Source organism: Varroa destructor, unplaced genomic scaffold, assembly GCF_002443255.2.
Source record: "Varroa destructor unplaced genomic scaffold, Vdes_3.0 BEIS01000004.1, whole genome shotgun sequence".
NCBI lineage: Eukaryota > Metazoa > Arthropoda > Arachnida > Mesostigmata > Varroidae > Varroa > Varroa destructor.
In genome coordinates this window covers 37,702,001-37,720,788 of record NW_019211457.1, presented here as the reverse complement: position 1 = coordinate 37,720,788, position 18,788 = coordinate 37,702,001, and the positions used below count along the sequence as shown (strand labels likewise).

General features: G+C 40.4%; 1 protein-coding gene across 1 annotated transcript; it reads right to left on the bottom strand.

Annotated features, from left to right (window-relative positions):
- Positions 1-13,107: 13,107 nt before the first annotated feature.
- On the bottom strand, positions 13,108-16,784 carry LOC111249371 (trehalose transporter 1-like protein). Its single transcript, XM_022803161.2, has one exon. The coding sequence runs from the start codon at positions 16,114-16,116 to the stop codon at positions 14,707-14,709; it is 1,410 nt and encodes a 469-aa protein (XP_022658896.1). The 5' UTR covers positions 16,117-16,784; the 3' UTR covers positions 13,108-14,706.
- Between the last annotated feature and the right edge of the window lie 2,004 nt (positions 16,785-18,788).

Below are 18,788 nucleotides of genomic sequence, written 5' to 3'. Positions count from 1 at the left end.
ATTTTTCGAGGATCGGTATACTAGAACGGATAAGGCCTTTTGCCTTTGAAAGGCACGAAGGCTGATCGTTGACTGAGTGAATCTTTTAACACCGAAGGACACTTCTACCGTTGCTAGGTTAATACCACCTCTCTGAGGTGTTCACTGATTGCACCTAAGCAACTAGAGCAAACAGTTTCAGATTCTCGACCTGTTTCGTTGTTCCGACTCCGGCAGGCTCCGTTCTATAATATAATAGAACGGATTTCAATAGCACGACATGTATAGAATGGATTTCAATAGCACGACATGTAGATATAGAGGTTTTATTAAATTTGGGATTTCGCTACGGTAGTGATAATGTAGTACTGATAGTGTCATGCTTTTTCAGACCTAACCTTTTCCTTTTGAGCATACTGGTTCCGTTTTCGAGATGTATTAAGGAACAAAGCTAAAGTGACAAAATCGATCGTTTATTTAAATCCGTAGGTAAGCAATATTCCCTTAATCATTAAATTAATGTGTAAGTTAACGGATCTGAGAACAATACATTGTAGACGAACTGACCAAACTGCACGAGCAATTTAGCGCTTTCACGTTAACGTCACCGGTCGTCCAACTTTTATACGTAAAACCGCATCTATAGGCTTGCAGGTGCGCTCTTTGGGGGGGGGAAGGGGTACACCACTGAAACAGTTACACGCAGTTTAACTCGATGCCGTCCCAATGGACGAGGTCTGCCAGTTGTTTTCAAACAACGGTACGTCCTTTTCGGGGTTAGCGTGTCGGAAACGAATCTGTTGACAGCTGTATGCGCTTCGTCGAGGACAAATATAAGGCGCTAGTATTTGTCTCGCACTAGCGGCCATCCATTCATCGAGTCGACGATGGAACCACAGTATTTCTTCTGCTTCTACACTATCCCTACGGTGAAGTAGAGTACAGCTACGCCTGTTCCGACAAACTGTTGCTTGTTGAAATTATTAGAAGTCAACCGAAACCCTTGTCTAAAGGCCATTCGCATCGTCGTTGACTACCTTTAAGGACAAGGTTGAACGTCCCGAGTTTCCGAGCTACATATATTCTAATCAAAACCATGCTAACTAAAACATATATATATCATATATATAAATATATGATGCAATGACCAATGAACGGAAAGGAGCATATATAAGAGATACAATGAATGGCTCGAATAACTGTAACAATAATATAATTTAAATTATTATATTAAAATCGGTAATTTGTGGTTACTCTCCGCTAGATAAGCGCCATATGCTGTATGTTGTCTAATTGTTGTTGTATTGCGTTACGGGAGAGGTATTTGTTATAACTCGCGACGTGTTGGCCCGCCACGATAATTTTAACACACTACGACGTGTATCGGGCTTTTGATTCTGACGCCTTTTTCCTTCAGCTTACAAAGATACAGGCGAATGCGATAAAAAGTTAATAAGCAAACACTTAGTCATTTGCCTCTGCATATCCCTGCATAAAGGGTATAGGGCATTTCAAAACGTACGGCGAACTCTTGAGGGGGTGACATAGTTCAGTGAACGAGGTATTTTTCCAATGGGATTATTTGCAACCCGTACTTAAAACAATGAAACATTATAAGGGGAACAAGGCCATCCTGAATGTCAATGAGATTTTCGCATACACTTTTCATGGGTCCCCGAAGCAATACAGGCTTACTAGATTGGGGAAACGTGGCTTCCATGCAATGAGAGCTTCTTCGCGAAAAAAGGACAGCGAGTTTTTTACATGCCCACATACTTTGGTCGCACAATCGAATAGTGACAGTCACGCAATTATGCATACTCCTATGTGATATCTATCGAAACTGAGAATGAACCTTTGTCGCACAAATGTCAACGTAAGGCTTCATTTACGAGGTTCGAGGATTGACCTCAAACCCTGAAATACCAGCGTCCAGTCTCGACCGTTGAAGTAAATTTATTTCAGTTTTTATTCGAATTTAGATGCGATTATACAATATAATAACATTAATGATGCATACAATGCGCATAACACGTAGGCCTGCTAAATGAAGGCCATACGATTAACTTGAATGTTAAATACCTTTCTGACAGGCGAAGGTGCTCCAGACATACAAGCGCAAAAATACATGTGATTGACGCTGATGTTTTCGGAGAGTTCGATGTTGCCCTTCGCGCGTTCTATATATTGCCTATACATATACAAATAGCATATGCATTTTGTTCACCATTTACAAAAGCGCAATAGTACACGATACGTTTTGCAAGATTCTGCTGTTTTTTTAGCATATGAGGGAGATCATATTGCAGAGCCATTAGCTAAGAAAGAATATAACGTCCCACTTTTAGCTCGTACCAATATTTAGCATGGTTTTCTTGCCCTAAGATTGTATGCATGGTGTTCTTAGAACTGTTTTCATTGGATGTTTATCTCCAGTAAGGACCTTTGTGATAAGGTCATCAATGTTTGCCACTCGAAGTCCGTTATTCAATTTCAAATTTACGCGCGCTCAGTTTCCAGATAACTATGTTACTGACTAAAGTATACTATAATACACATTCGACTGGTTGATCATATCCTATAATCGTGCTCATTCAAGGTTAGGGCTAACGCTTAATGGAGGCGTATTTTGGCTGTCGTGGCAGCTTTGTAGAAAAAGCAAGTAAACAGCTGCGTTTGGACGAATTCGGTGAGGCTCTGCTCTACGGGGCAATTTTTTATGCAAGAAAAAGTTTTCTCAGTTAAGCCGACTAATCGCCGTCTTCACTGTACACCGAAGCATCGCTCGATACAAAACGTATCCCTAAAAGCGCTGCCGTCCAGCAGATACCAGAATTAAGTATCATTGCGTAGCTAATTACTCACAGCCTTCATTTAAATTATAATTTTTCTTAATAAATTTGCCGTAAAAAAAATGTGCCGAGTGCACACATATGCGTGTTAAGGCAAGGAGAGTAATTGCTCCACTGGCTTTACCCCATACAGAAAATTAGCTACTGTGTTTCTGTAATGTAAAAACTTGGTCATTTATATTTGCTTTATAATTGAGCCATTCAGCCTCCTTTACACAATACCCTTCTGAACTTAGCTTTCAATCTACATCGTGCCAGCAATGCATAATATTTCTCTCGCACCCTCCAATTCCACTAGCGTTCGTATGATATTTTGTGTCGTCCTCGTCGGTGGTGAATCCATAAAAGACCACATAAAACACTACTGTTTATAACTCACCATTCGTTTGTTTATTGCCATTGACAGACACCCCACATTAATAGTGATGTATGTATCTCATAGCGATCACCGTGCGAGCAGCTTATTTTAGATGCTTTTTTTCCTCTACGGATTATGACTCGAACCCTACATTAAAAACATTCACAACGACAACCCCCCAACAAGAAATTTGTCGTCTACAGAATGATGTCTGAAATATAAGACGCAACTGAGTCATGTGTTCCAAAAAGTGATTTGTCTCATTTATTTCCTCTCTAAATGTTATCCACAGTCGTCATATCAACATTACCAGCAAGTGTGGACTCTGCGGTAGTTTGTTACGGGACCTAATGTGGCCTTAGAGGATAGGTATTCTGCTCGGATCTCTTCCAAAGATTACTCCATTTCCAGGATTTTTAGGCCTGGTAAAGTTTTTAAATGGTTGCTCGCAATCTAAAATAAAGGCAATGCACAAATGGCTGTCACCCAGAGACAAGGATCCCATAGTTGACCTGATCGTCGGTGGATAACAGCTACAGTAATACAGTCCTCGTATCCCAGTGAACTTACAGAACCTAACTTATATACTGCAAAACACGTGAGATTAAATGGATAAGGTATTTGTCATACTTAATAACTGTTTAAATAAAAACCCATTAATTCATCTTGTATGCTCAAGCAACAGAACTAGCTGGTCAATATAGCGCTGAAGCCGCTTTATCTTATCCTCCCTGAAAGCCCGTGGGAAGGGTAGCGCTTACTATCACCACTCGAATGTTTTCTGAAGTAAAAACCGTATACGGTTTTTAGTCGGTGATCAATGATATCATGAGTTCTGATTATGAAAATAAATACATACAGATACTAAGGTCATATTTTTATCATCGTTTGAAGATCGACGTTCAACATCGATTCCTGCAGACAAGGGTCAAATATTAATATAAACATTTACAATTTCACCAACTGCGCCAGGCTAACTCCGAATTAAAGTAAGTCCAATATTGATGGATGCTCTTGAAAGGGCTTCTCTGGCAGACAAAAAGCCACGAAACGATACCCAGTGATCGCCTGTCAGATTTCAACGATAAACATGAGCACTTTTTGTCGTAATTTATTATCGTTGCCATTCTATCTCATATATATATATATATATATATATATATATATATATATATATATATATATATATATAGATATATAGGGTATGCCGAAAAGTGTGTTTGGAAGATTCTGATTAAGGCATGCTCGTACATTGCGATAGTAATACGTGTGATTCCTGTTGTTGAAAATAAAATCTGTCACCGTTGGCTCACCGTTGGCGAAACTCAATTTTGTCAAGATGACTGTTTGGCGGTAGCATCATCCACAGATCAACTATCATGTTCCATAAAGCATTTTTCAGTATTACTCAATTGATTCAGGCTTCCGAGTCCATCATCGTTGCCCAGTTAAGTCCCAGTTGAACTACTGCTACTACTACACCGTAAACGAAAAGACTGCATAACAGAGCAGATGCTGATTGTGACTCTCAGAGTATATATATATATATATATATATATATATGAACAATTATATAACATTATTGCACTTATTTGATTTGTAATTGGTTCAAAGTATTTTCGACAGCATGCCACAAATTTTAACCTGATTTTCTAGATGGGTGAAGGAACAAGGTTCGTCGTCGTCGTCGTCGTCGTAAAAAGAAGGTTAGAGACGAACTGGCAAAGTAGCCTAAATAAGAGTGGTCGCAGGTGGTTCTCCCAACTTACAATGGATAATCCATCCATCCGAGACGGCAAATCCGGCTCCTCGAAAGAAGGGAAGCGTGAAGACGCTGACCCGGGGCCGGGGCTTCGTTAGTATTATATGTGAGCAATATCCCTCGAGGGACTTTAAATGGTCGGAAGTTTTCCGCTGTACAAGGAAGCGATACAGTGTCTAAGCAAGACGAGCTGAATGGAAATAGCTAGGAAATGGAAACGCCGACTACTAATAGGAAGAGCCTTTATACTCTATACTAAGTACTATATACATGTAGATCGATATACTGAATAGCCCATACACAGTACCATTCATATTGAAAAAGACAAAAACACCAAACTAGCCTATATGCCACTGCATATACTGCAGATAACATTGACAACATGGATGATTTATTACAACTACCGTTTCTATAGTCGATACTAAAACTTACGATAGGGAACCATATAGGGAAGACAAAATAGTTCAACTTGGGCACCGCGTTAAAGTTTGTGGAGCATCCAACTGTAGAACATATGTTTGATGCGCATAAAATGACTTGAGGATAAATTAGATAAGAAGTAGTGAGTGAGATAGCCAGTTATCAATACATACATTCACGCATGCGCAAGTGAATTATTAAAAAATCGATCATTTAATTCATGATGAAGCTAAAATCACTTCAAATAAAAGTTATCTCCATTGCGCCAAGATTGGAAACAACTTCTACGATATTGAAGCCGTTCCTATATAATGCTTGTTCTATGTAAAGATTGTTAAGCGAATCATCTGAAGCCATGCTGAACAGGGTTCACGGACAAATTTTCATGGTGCCCACTATTTAGGCCCTTTGGACGAGTCCCCCCACTGTAGAGTGTCCTTCTTCAGAATAACTTTTCGTTTAGTTGACAGAGCAGCTATCAACATTTAACTTATCGAATTGTATGTATATATATATTATGGAAAAGTAAGTGCAATCGAATTTCGCCCAGTGATCTAAAAGGCAATGATCAGATTTAGGTCACTGTGGTAGAATTACATTTACCCGTCTTGAGCTCGTGCTGATTAGTACCGAAGAGCCTTCCTGACGTTGCCTTTAATTGGCCTTAAACTAACCACGTTATGTCGAGCGTCATCTTCCTTGCCGCAAAGGAGCTATCGGCTAGCTAGTTGGCCACCAGTTTCGACTAGAAGCTACGTATAATTTACACTCGTGGTAATGTTCTCCAAGGTGTGATCAGTTTACTAGTCGAGCTTTGCGAATTAAGTGTTGTTTTTACGAGTAGGACGGGCATAAAGCTAATCTAATTGGCAATGAATAGATTTATATAGTTGTTTTTTGAAGTCAGTGATTAGGTTAGGAGAGAGTATTTCTAATAAATTTCCGATGACAGAGAAGGCGACTGCTGTTAGGATGAGCTCGAGGGTTATTCTGTTTTTGCTGCTACTGCTACTTCAGGTTTAAGGGTGAAGTCTAACCGGATGAGTTTTATGCCGAACAATCTGGAGAAGTTGTTTGGCAGGAAAAGAGTAAATAACAAAGACAATTCTCTGAGCATTTTTATTGGCCTTTTCCAATAAAAAATCGTACAGGGGGATGTCAAACTTTTTGCATGGCAATGCGGGTTCTACTATTAGACATAACTGACTACACAATTCTAAGTTCACAAGAGGCTATCACCATCGTTTAAATGCAACCACGCTGCATTTCAAAAGTTTATTTAATGAATATTAAGTAATACTCTACGCTCCCGTCGAAGGATCCGACAATAATTATTAAGTGACAGTTTTTGTCCGAGATACTATCCTAAACTAAAAAGAGTTTCTGCGACCCGAATAGCATAAAATCTGCGAAAAACTGTAGGCAATTGTAGAGATGTCACACTTCCCAATTTTGCTGAAACCTTGGTAACATTTAAATGAGTATTTGCGGCAGTCACGAACCACCTTGATGGCTTTTCTCTAATCGGCGTAATCAGGACAGCGCTTATTCATTAAGGCCATTTGGAAATACGTCAAGCCTCCGCTAAGGCCTGCGAGGGCAGAATATTGCTGTTCGAGACATACGACACAGAAGGAGTCATTCGAATGCTGTATGTATTCCTTTAATACTATTGTTGATTCGTCGCGTAACGTTTCGTTCGAGACGAAAAAACAATCGGCGACCGCCTTATTTTTCAAAGTTCGCGCGCGAGTGTTAAACAGCGGAGGCAACTACTGAGTTTATGGTGGACGGAATTATGTGAGGATGCCGAGGATTTTATAGATGACTATTTACGGTTGCCTCCATTTTAGCTTCACAATAGTTGAAATGAACGCTCATCGCACAACAGGTAATTTTTTCAGACAATCGGTCGACTACGGAAAAGCTGAATCTTTTTCTGGACATGCTTGAAGACCTGCTGTTATCAGTTGGGGTGAAACAAAAGCACAACAAGCCGCCCCTGCTCCCTGCACGCGGGGGCAAGCTGCCCGGTCTAATGACAAACATCCGTAAATTACAGACAGTACTCGTAATAACTGCTACTTCTGCTGGCATATCATATCAAAACTTCGTCATCAGCCTAGTAGAACATTATGTCAGGGCAAAGGTTCATATTTAGAAAGGAACATACTCGGCGGCAACCCACCCGTCTGTATTGAACTAGAAACCCAACCCGGGCACATGTTTTGTAGAATGCCATTTAAATATGCGCATCAACATGGACTGAATATAATGTAATCGAAAAAGAAACTTATAACTAGTTATTATGTGTAATGCCCAATGCAGAAGCGCCGTCATAGAGGATTTGCCTGCCTCATTGACAGGCGCATCAAAGTGAGGAAAACTACGAAATGCCTAGACATCCCCCAGAGCTAAGTTGGACAGCTCACACCTTTTATGTAATCGTAATCGACAAGCGTTTTCTTTTACAAAATGCTAAATAAACGCCGTTGTTGCATACGATAACAGATAGTATGGGGAAAGGAGCTTCGTGCGTTTCTATTGGTTATTATTTGGGGTCTGGTATTAACAGTGGGGTTTACTTAACGTAGTACAGGCAAGCTGCATCGCGGAAATTCACATTAAAGATCTTTACTTTCATGTTAATCCTGTCTAGCTTCCTCCATTGTATCTGCAAATTAATTTATTTAAAAGGTAATTAGGCTAAATGCTGCTGATAACCTTTCGAACGCCCAGATGATTCGGGTCCAGGCAAAAAGGTTCATTAGCTTTCAAGGGTCCTCGATTGCCCCAACGTGGCTTTTGTTTCGTGCTTTTCATCATCGTCCATCGAACAGAGACTACATAAAAACGTGAGTTCTTATAGGAACTCGCCTACGCCCAAGTATTGATTTGGTTTCCCATAATAGTTGGGCGTGTAGCCTGCATTCTTGCGTCTCACCATGTACAGGGTCAACAGATAAACCCTCCGCCCAATTACGAACTAGCCATTAAAGTTAAGGTAAAACGTTGGTAGCGTCAACTTTGTCTTCAATACAATCGGCAAACGTCAGTGACACGTGGAAAAACCTAGCAAACCACTAGCTTAATATTGACTGTAGCAATCCAGCGAGTACTCTGGCATATACATTTGCGTCCGCCATGTTCTTATATAAAACGCTCCGATTGCTCACCGGCGAAACACATTAGATCAATTAAACAATACTAATTAGCTTATTATACCCGGATTTATAGCGCGCTTAGTCAAGCTGCCTTTAGATTTATTTCGAAAAAAAAAAAAACGTAGAGAAAATTAATTTTAATCACTTCATATGATCAGAATGATGTTTTTGGATAACTAAATAGTTCTGGGTGTTCGAATTTGATTGGTCGTCTTCGTCGTCTGTGGCCAAATCATTATTACCTCTTTGGAAATAGCTGACGACGCTTAGATCTCACCTCAAATGTAACCACCTGAAAGCATGGCTAATATTGGAGCACAATATGCACCTATACCCTATGATGCTATAGATGATGTGTAACTGACCACGTGTAGTTACGAATTTTCAATTAGAATTTATGGAAAAAAAACATATTTCTGACAATAAATTTAGACAGATATTTTTCGATATCAGGTAAGGTATTTTTGCTAGGCACGTCTTCTAAAAGCATCTAGCGTGCCGACATGCAGCTTCATAGATGATACTTGGTGCATCCCGATATACTGACATCGTGCAGTCAGTCAACCAGCTGAGTAAAGCGTAAATGACTGTCTATTTTGACAGTAATTATACGATACATTAAATAATGAGGTGCAATTTAATGTCAGGTTAACTGTCTTTGTCATAGCGGTCTGATATCAGAGAAGGCTGGCGCCAAAAGCAGCCGTTGGCTATAGTAATATTTCAATAGAACAACAAACATTTATCGTCAAACTCATCACGAAATGATGGGTACACGACACAAAGAATCCATGAACCCATCTGGATAACATGACTTTTTAGGTTTTTAAAAGTACTCTAATATTTTATGCATGTTTAGTTTTGTTTAGTTTAAAGTCGATAGTAACACAGAGCATAAGGGCCTCGTACGCTGCAGCGACCCGTGAAAATCTTCAGCCTTGGTAGGCAGCCTGCACACTTTTCCGTCATGGCCAGAATTGAAATCACGATGGTTATCCCAGATGGAGTTTACGCATAGTGCGCATGGTATACTCTAATCTGCTTTTCAAATTACAGCGGCATATAGATCCGCCGTTTACCCGTAGTTTTCTTTCTGTTTGTCATCTTTTCAGAACCGACGGATGGGACGGGGGTTATGCATCGTGTCTCTGCCGCCGCGGCGGCGATGATGTCGCTTGACCAGTATACGTCCATGTCTGCATTCGCTACGTTTCGAATAAATTAATTTACCAAAATGCCGTTGGAAAACTAGAGGCGAGACGAAAGGGAAAGAGTAATGAAGATGTAACATCGACCGCTTGCTCAGTTTCCACGAAAGCAATCGTGCACGTTTGTGTGCTTTCAGCCATATAACTTGCTTCTATTTGACTTTTTTGTGTTCCACTTCTTCTCAACGAGGATGAGCCAATGCACGTCATCTGTGTTGCCCACGGATGGCAAACCAACAGCCGGCCGGGGCCCAGCCTGACGGTCGCCGCCTGGCCATTGCCATCCTAATTCTACCAAGGTGCCACGTGGAACGTGAAGAAAACGCATTGTCCACGGCTAGAATTGATCTTATTGTCCTCCGGTTTGATTAAAGCGCCCTGAACGTATAACTGAATGCCCAGAGTTTCGTCACCAAATGCAACATTCGGGACCGGATGCCACACTGGCTCGTGACTTTACTGCATTCGCATTGTAACCCACTTTTTATAAAAGAGGGTTACAATGCGAGGTCGTGGCGTTACATTTGGGATCGCTATTAAGCATTCTTTCTGACTATTGACCTTAAGGTGTAGGACACTCATCAAAGTCACAATACACGAAACTTTGTTTTGCTATGATGAAAAATTGATAGTCTGCAGATATATTTTTTGTATAGTAAACATTTTATGCCAGTTTGGGTTACTGGCGCAAAGGATCATTAATCTCGCATTAGCATGTCCTCTCATTTCAAATGGTGCTTCTGCTATAGACCTAATCTCGAGCTGTTTGTCCTTGAATACATTGTCCTACTTTAGATCGAGATTCATACACGGTACGCTTTTGTTTGCACCTGCCATTAAGCATAAATATTCGATCCAATTGGGACTGATATTACGAATAAATGTCATAGACTTTTAAGGTTTTTTTGGAAGTTATGACGTAGATGAATTCTCCAATGCACCGCGCGTGTTACTGGCTGCCAACTATGAGTTTGCCAACATAAAATGACCTCTTTAATACCATGTAGACATTGTATTGTATAATAGAATTCAAACTAGCAAAACGGTCCATGGGTAGATAACGCCTAATGCAGGGCCTTTGATAACAAGGGTCGAGTTGCGTACTTCGTATTTGTTGTTGGCATCTGATTGTAAATCTTGATATATATTTATATACAGTTGCATATCAATAGAGTTCGATCCGCGGTATAAGCACGTTACAGTATGGGAACCGCGGAGAATTTTTCGGTAGTGCAGATGGCCCGCCGATCATTCAAATACGTATCCTCTCACCAGTTCATTAAATTCAAGGAAGCTTCAGTAAGTCTTTACTATAAGTACTACAAGTTCGAGATGCGGCTGCCCTTGACCGGCATGGTCTTTACGATCATAATTTAAGCCTCCTGTCCTTACTACATTTCATAGTATTTACCCTTTAGCGTCCCAAAGGATTCCTGAAAAGGGCTTTAGCGGGAATAGGTTTTTTTGGAAAAAAAACGAGATGAAACCTGTATTGAATGAAGAGGACTGGAATTTGATGCAATAACATCTAATTATAATAGCACAGTTAATATTTTACTTCGAATTACTTACATATAAAAAAAACAGTTTAGCAACTTTTTTCCTCAAATTGCGACTGGTAAACACGTTGGGGCATTTGGCCTTGCATTTACTCAGTCAGGTTAGCCTGACCGGCGGACAAAACAACGCATTTGACATCAATAGCAACGGTCGATACCTAAATAAGTTAAAGTAAGCCGCAGGGATATTCCAATAATGGTCTCCGGAAACGTAGGAAATATTTCCAGTCGAGAGCTTGCTTGAGAAACATTTCTGTCCACTAAGCACGATTTGTATGGGTAGTAACAGCGTATATATAGCTTTTTTATTCTCTTTTTTGTCGACGGGATCACAGCGGTTTTACAAAGCAAAAGGTACCAGCTGTCATCCTCCAAAGATCTTTTCACCTGGTAGTTTTTATCGATCCATTTAGCTTCAATCCGGAAGGCACCTATATCTACTGAATAAGTAGAAAATCCTGCAACTTTGTTCATTCTCCAAGATCTTCGATGCAACTTGCTAGATTCGTTTTGCTAATGCATGGTATGGCTGCAATAGCGCTTACTCGATCATTCATATTTCACAGAACGTCCACGATGAATAGGGAGGTTTTATGTGGATCCTGAGCTGAGGTAAGTTTTCACTGGCAAATTATTTGAAGTGTTTGTATTTTGAAATTAGGCGGGCAATAGGCTTTCAGCTGGAAATATCGATGCCACGAAATTTCAGTGCTGAACAAAAAATACGCGTGTTGTAACGGTAAACGACAGCCTGAATCGACTACTATATTTCAACTGCATATGTTCTCATCAGCTGCCCTTCTTTTGTGAGCACCCTTCAATGACACTATACTTCAGCTGAGAATTCAACACGAATCCGTTTTTGTTACGAATTGAGTCCTTCAGTTGCTACCAGAGACAGCCATTGCAGTAGTTTTCATCTGCCACTATCTAAGCATAAGAAAATACGAGAAAAATACTTGTGCCTATTCAGGACAAATTATTGACCCAGACCATGGGGAATTTAGGGACTGTTTTCATTCTCTACGAAGGCAATATACACTGTTAATGTCTATAAAAGCTTACATTGCTTTACGGCCCGCGTTATTGTCGATTGCTAGCCACAAAATACTTCCAAGGTGCGTGAGACATCGGTATTCCAGGCAAAAGTCTTCTCTGTTCTTGTGTGTCCGTCGACTCCATCTGCTACGAAAACCATCCAGGGACTTCACTTTACTAATCGTACTCTAACTTAGATGATGATCGTGGCGATTCTCCCATAGGCATTTCCTTTAATCGGGAAAAGCAAACTGTCTACCAAATCGAAAAGAAATTATTTGAGGATACCCACAAAGTGGCGATCAACAAAAGATCTACTGAGGCCTTATCGGCGTATACTGCTATGCTATGCTGTTGCTCCACGATATTGTTGGTCGGGTGCACTCTATTGCAACAAACAGTGGCCGTACGGCAAGGTACCCTACATGAACGTCAGTTCATGTAAAAGAAACCGTCTTGATCTCCGTCTAGTCCTACTAGGTAAACATAAACACACATATGTTGGGCTTTGCTTATGCAGACCTCAAAAGACTACAAAGGGGAAGGTTTATTTCCAATACTAAAAAGTGATCTAACTGGAGTGGCAGGCTGATATGAAGGGCTGGAAAAAACATAATAAGGTAACTTATTTAGTGTCTCGTATGTTGGGAGTTAGGCTATTATTGTTCCCGCTGGTTCCTTGGTAATAATATGAATGTTGCACATTATGTTGATTCCATAATCACCTGCCAGCTATATTGGTATATTAGACTTAAGTAGAAAAATGGTTTATTTGAAACGTATGCTTTATTTATTAAAAAGACATAAGGATACGCGAGTGGCCTTTCCTTTTGTGCCTTTTTTTGACCTAGGCTTTACATTCAGCAAAATTCCCAGAAGTTCTACTTAATCGTGGAAGGTGTTTTACTCTTCCAGGGCTGCCTTGTCCACAATGGCCCTGTCAAGCGTCAAACGCGGCTTGTTCTTCAGATATATCTAAATATTACGTTCTATATTATCTATAAGCCAAAAGTAAGCTTTCGAAAGTGAGTATAACCAGCGAAGCACAAGCACAACTTGAATTACATAATTATAATTAATTCGGAGCTTCTATTGGTTTTCTTACAAGTACAACAATACTTCAATAATCGGAAAATACAGTGGTACAATCTAGGTTCAATGAAAATATAACAGGTGCATATAGGAAAATGATGATTTGTGCTTCACTCCCTTCCAGGTGATTTGAATCAGCAACTGCGACCATCACATATTTTTCCGCAGTGCCAGCCATAAAACAATCATTAACTAAGTAATATCTTAGGGCAAATCATTCAAGACCACTCCGCAGTCATCGACGTAGATGACTGATTAAATCGACTAGAAGATATACGTCCAGTGTTAACTGGAACAAAAAAAAATGTATAAGTATCCATAGTCGTTACATTTTAGGGGTTATATTCTGACTAAAAAAAAGTTCGCGAAGCTCGCAAAAGTATCCAGAATGAAAGGGACCTCTAAAGAAACATAACCAAACATTTTTAATGAGTCATGATACTAAACCTTTCCGCCCTCTACAAATGTTTTCACATAGATTTTACAAAAATGAGTGATGAAGTCGTCAAATCAATATGATATTAAGAGCGAAACAAATGTTTTCGCATTTCCACATGGGAATGTTATGGCAAAAAAGATTCATCTTCATCATGTAAGCTCACGCAGATTTGCCAATAGCAGAAGTGCAACGTAAACTTCCGCCGAACTTATATATATACAATTTAATTAATTAATTTAAGTTGATTGTCATATAGCGGGGTCTACTGTTTTTGCATTAATACGATCGGTAAACTACTATTACACCACCATCAAAGTTTTTCTTTCTTAATTATTATTATTATTTATCCCGTTCACTCTGACGTAAAATGCTACTGGTCTGATTTGAAATATGTATGACGGCTTTGATCTACCAATATGTTGAATGGTTTTTTGGCTATATATTGTATAAATATTAAAATGTGTATTTCGTCCAATGCTCACGCAGTCTGTGACATAACAGAACCAAGGAAAAACTAGCAGAAGTGTTTTTTGCATTGTAAAATAATATAAATTAATTATCATATTATATATAAGACGTTATGATCGAGTCATTATTTCTACTATAGCTACATCATCACGATCGTCATTGGAATTCTTCAAGATCTTATCATACGTTTTGGCAACCTGGCTATACTATTTTGTAGTTGTATGTGTTACATAATTTATATGTGAATGTTTTGCACATCGTCTTCATTAGTCTTAGTCAGCGTACGTTGACACCAATGGTTAGTTATTACTTCATAAATGCATATAACAGTAGCAGAGTTCGTGACTGTGATCTGACTCTTCTCGTGCTACACGACTTGCAAACCATTCCTTTGGCCGCCGCTTTCGATCGATATGTCTAATTGTGGACTCTGGAACATTATTTCGATTTCCTCAAAGGTCTTACCCTTTGTTTCTGGTATAAAGACGAAAACGTAGATGACGCCGATACTCACTATACCTAAAAAGATTCCATAGGCCACCTCTTCTCCAAAGTGGTCCATTATCTTTGGGAACAAATTTGTGACCAGAAAAGCGCAGAACCAGTTAAACGCGGTTAAGAGGCCTGTGCCAACGCCACGAGCCCGATCAGGAATCAGTTCGCCCATCATTAACCAGGGTATGGGCCCGTAGCCTATTGCAAATCCAGTCACGTAGAGTGACAAAGCGCTCACAGGAAGGAATGCCATGTGACTAGCTGTTTCTGGATAACTGTGCTTTATTAGGTAGAAACTAATGAGCAGGGCCAACCCAACGGCTTCAATGATGCCAGCAATGTGCAGAAGAACGCGACGGCCAGCACGATCAATCATGATGGCAGTCGGAATCGTAAAGATGACTTGAATCCCGCCGATGATGATAGCCTCCACGTTTTCATCTATCGATGTCTTGGCTGATGCGAAAATGTCCTTCATGTAGAAAATCACAGCGTTAATGCCCGACATTTGCTGGAGAAACATGAGCGACAGTGCCAGACCAAGTGGCTTCAGAATTGGGGGTCTGACCATATCCGAGATAGTAAAATAGCTGCCGTCGTCTTCTTTTAAGTCCATTAGAATATCGCGTTGCGCCTCCGCGTACCTTGTTCGCCCGAAGAGAGAGTATAGGGAAAACATGAGCTCGGTGTCGGGTCTGCCCTTTTTGACCAGCCAAGTTGGTGATTCGGGCATAAAGAACATAATGGTGGTAGCTGCGACGGGCACCAAGGATGCTATGGCTAACAGTGTCACATTGATGACAGAACCTAAACAGTAGGCTATAAAGACGCCGAAAACAGTGCTAAATTGATGACCAGTACCCAGCATTCCACGGTGTTCTGGAGTGCTCACCTCTCCCAAGTAGACAGGCACTATCATACAATTAATACCACATGCTGTCCCTAGAATAAAGCGGGCACTATAGAGCATAGCTGCGTTCTGTCTGGTAAGGACCAGCAGCCAGCCAACGGAAAACAGCCCTGTCGTGGCTAGAATCGTGCCTCTGCGACCAATTTTTTCACCAGCAACACCAGCTAAAAGTCCGCCGATAAGGGCGCCGATTGTCAGGATACTCCCAAATAACGACTTGTCTAATTTGTCGAATTCGCCTGCCAATTCCTCCATAGCCGGTGATGAAAAACCGACAGCCAGGCCAATCGACAGTGATCCGAGGTAAGCTGCGAATGCGACGTGCATATAGCGCCGCTTCGCTGATGCGTGATCATTATAGTCTGACGACATGTTCGCACCCGTCAGAATCCTGTGCCGTCTCACTGCAAGAACACTAAACTCTGATCTTGATTGATTTCACAGTTGTTGAAGCGTCGAATTCCTTTGTCTCTGTTTGTGGTCTAAATCTTGCTCGACTTTACGCAAGATTGCTTGAACGTCTTCCGGTCGTGTCCCAACTGTCGACCACTTCAATTTCAAGGGACACCAATAGTAGACTGGGCGTTTACAAATTGATGGAGTGATTGTGCGCCATGAAACGGGCTCATCCCGAAGCCAATGTAAGCATATTATTTCTCTTAAGCTATCCTGGATTAGCGCACGACACAATGGAGTTAAGCACTGATACAAGTTGCCGTAAAGTTGACGATTCGATTGAAGGATCAGTGCCGACCATGACACGCACCGATGAGCGAGGTTCGCAGGCTGGTCATCTCTCTTTCGAGTCATCGCTTCCGTCTAGCTGGTCGCTTTCCCTTGTATTGGCTATCGCTTTTATCGAGGGGCGGATTCTCAACGTCGCGTGCGCTATAACCAAACGGTCAGCCAACTGTTCAGAGTCGTTAATAGCTGAGCTTTTCCGTGCCAAACTGAGATAAATCTTGTCATGGCAAACAATACTTGACGCGCAATCAATTAGCCTATAGACGGCATTGTGTTGCTCACTTGCCTCCCCGAGCTAGCCGTCAACAAAAAGCTATTATTGCCCTGGAAGCGAGGAAAAATAGAACCACTGTCTAGAAAATCGCTTGGCAACAGATGCTAGCTCTACCCTAGTAATGATGATGGCGGACGTTTATTGGCCTTCTCGAACAGACGCATCGTATTCTATTAAGCAGTAGCTACATAACGTCTTGTGGGGTTATTTTGGAAAGCTTGCAAGTGCTAGATTTTATAAACGATTGATAAGTTTACGCAGATAGATAACTGCGAGCTCAACATTACGTTTAGCGATCGTAAGCATCGGATAAAGCTGTTCGTTATCTATCGCATGACTAACTGACAGATAAATAGCTTTAGGCCTTTGAAATTTGACTAGACGAAGGTCGCCTCTTGATGATGAGGCCGACACTGAGTAATACGTTCAGAATAACCATTATGTTATAACTTCAGTGTTTACTGGTTTACCTATTGAGTCAGTACGCTATAAGGGCTCGTGTCATAAGATTTATGACTCATGTATTTATAATAAATGGAACGTGTATCATACACGATATAATGAAAGTTGTAAGGCACGAGGAAGCAACCTGTGCATTATTTGCCACTTTATTAAAGTTATTTTTTTGGCTAATTTTGAACAAAGGCGATCGGGGAAGTGCATATATAGAACTAATTACAAAACCTTACCGATTATATGGCGATTCTGCAAACTCTATGTTATGGCTAGAAGTAGGCCTGCCTGATCGATTTAAACCTGAACAAATCAGATATAATACCACTGTGCTTGTTACGTGAACGCTTCCGATTAATCCATGGAAAAACACTATCTTTCTTCTTATAAAGATTCTATATACCTGTTCTGTATATATATAACATACTCATTCAGAGTTGCACATTTAAAATAAATGAACGTATTTGTTGGCAGCTGGTATGGATGTCCGTTCCTCTTACAGCCAATCGAACCATGCCTCTACTAGTGTTGAGTTTGTAGAAAATGTAGCTTAAAAATTTGAAAAAAGCCCCTCGCTAGTTGCAGTTGTCACCCTAGATCTGATAACTATGCATAGCGTTAGCAGGGGCACCGTCATTCAGTTTCCGTATTCTTATTGATAGCTTCAAGTATATGATCAACGTACGATAGAAATTACAACGATTTTCCTGACTCATATTAGACTACTCAGCGGTATGCTTATGAGGTATTATGACACGAACGTAGAACTTGTCGTGCGTCGTTAAGCTGACTTTCTATTGTAAAAATTTGCGATGAGGGAGCTTTTTTCAGCTTGAGTTTTGGCTAACCCTATATATCGTGACGGTCAAAAATGAGAAATATACAACAAACGTCAGCTGTGGTTAGCGCGTAACAACGCTGACTGCACGTCGACAATGTAGAATGAGAGAGGGAAAAGGGAGAGGGGAGATTCGAGTGACCCGCCTCAAGCTTTCTAATGTATATGGATGCCTCGTGAATATAAACATACAGTCAATCGAGTTAATGTTTCTATTTATTCACAAACAATTAACTATATTAAATCACTGTCAAGTTTCGTCTTCTCGCACGTGAAACAAACGTACATTGCCGTTGTTACTTTTTAAGTGCCGTTGACTATTCAATCTATTTGCCGCATACGGTCTAGCCACGTGCAACATGTCATATACTGTTCAAATGTAACGCTCTCTGTTTTCACTTGACGCTTAGCGCTTCTGAACGTTGGGTAATTAGTTAGTCGTTACTTGTGGCGTACATTTTTCAGCGGGCTTTCAATTTTTAATATTAATGATGGTTTGTTTTTTGCTTGTCTTCCCAGAGCCCCAGTGACACTAGGTTTTTTCTTCATAACAATAACAATTCCTTACAACTTTTGTTCTTTTCTTGAAATTTAAAGAGGGACAAAAAACGAAATACGGTCATTGGCCGTTACCTATTTAGTAATGATATTTTTCCCAATTCACAAATAGGTTACTTTTATTCCTCTCCGTCATTCTGTTCGCTTTTCGATAACTGTGTCAATATAACTTTATAT

Excerpts from the sequence above, each read along its gene's own strand:
- LOC111249371 (XM_022803161.2), bottom strand. The coding sequence starts at position 16,116 with ATGTCGTCAGACTATAATGATCACGCATCAGCGAAGCGGCGCTATATG.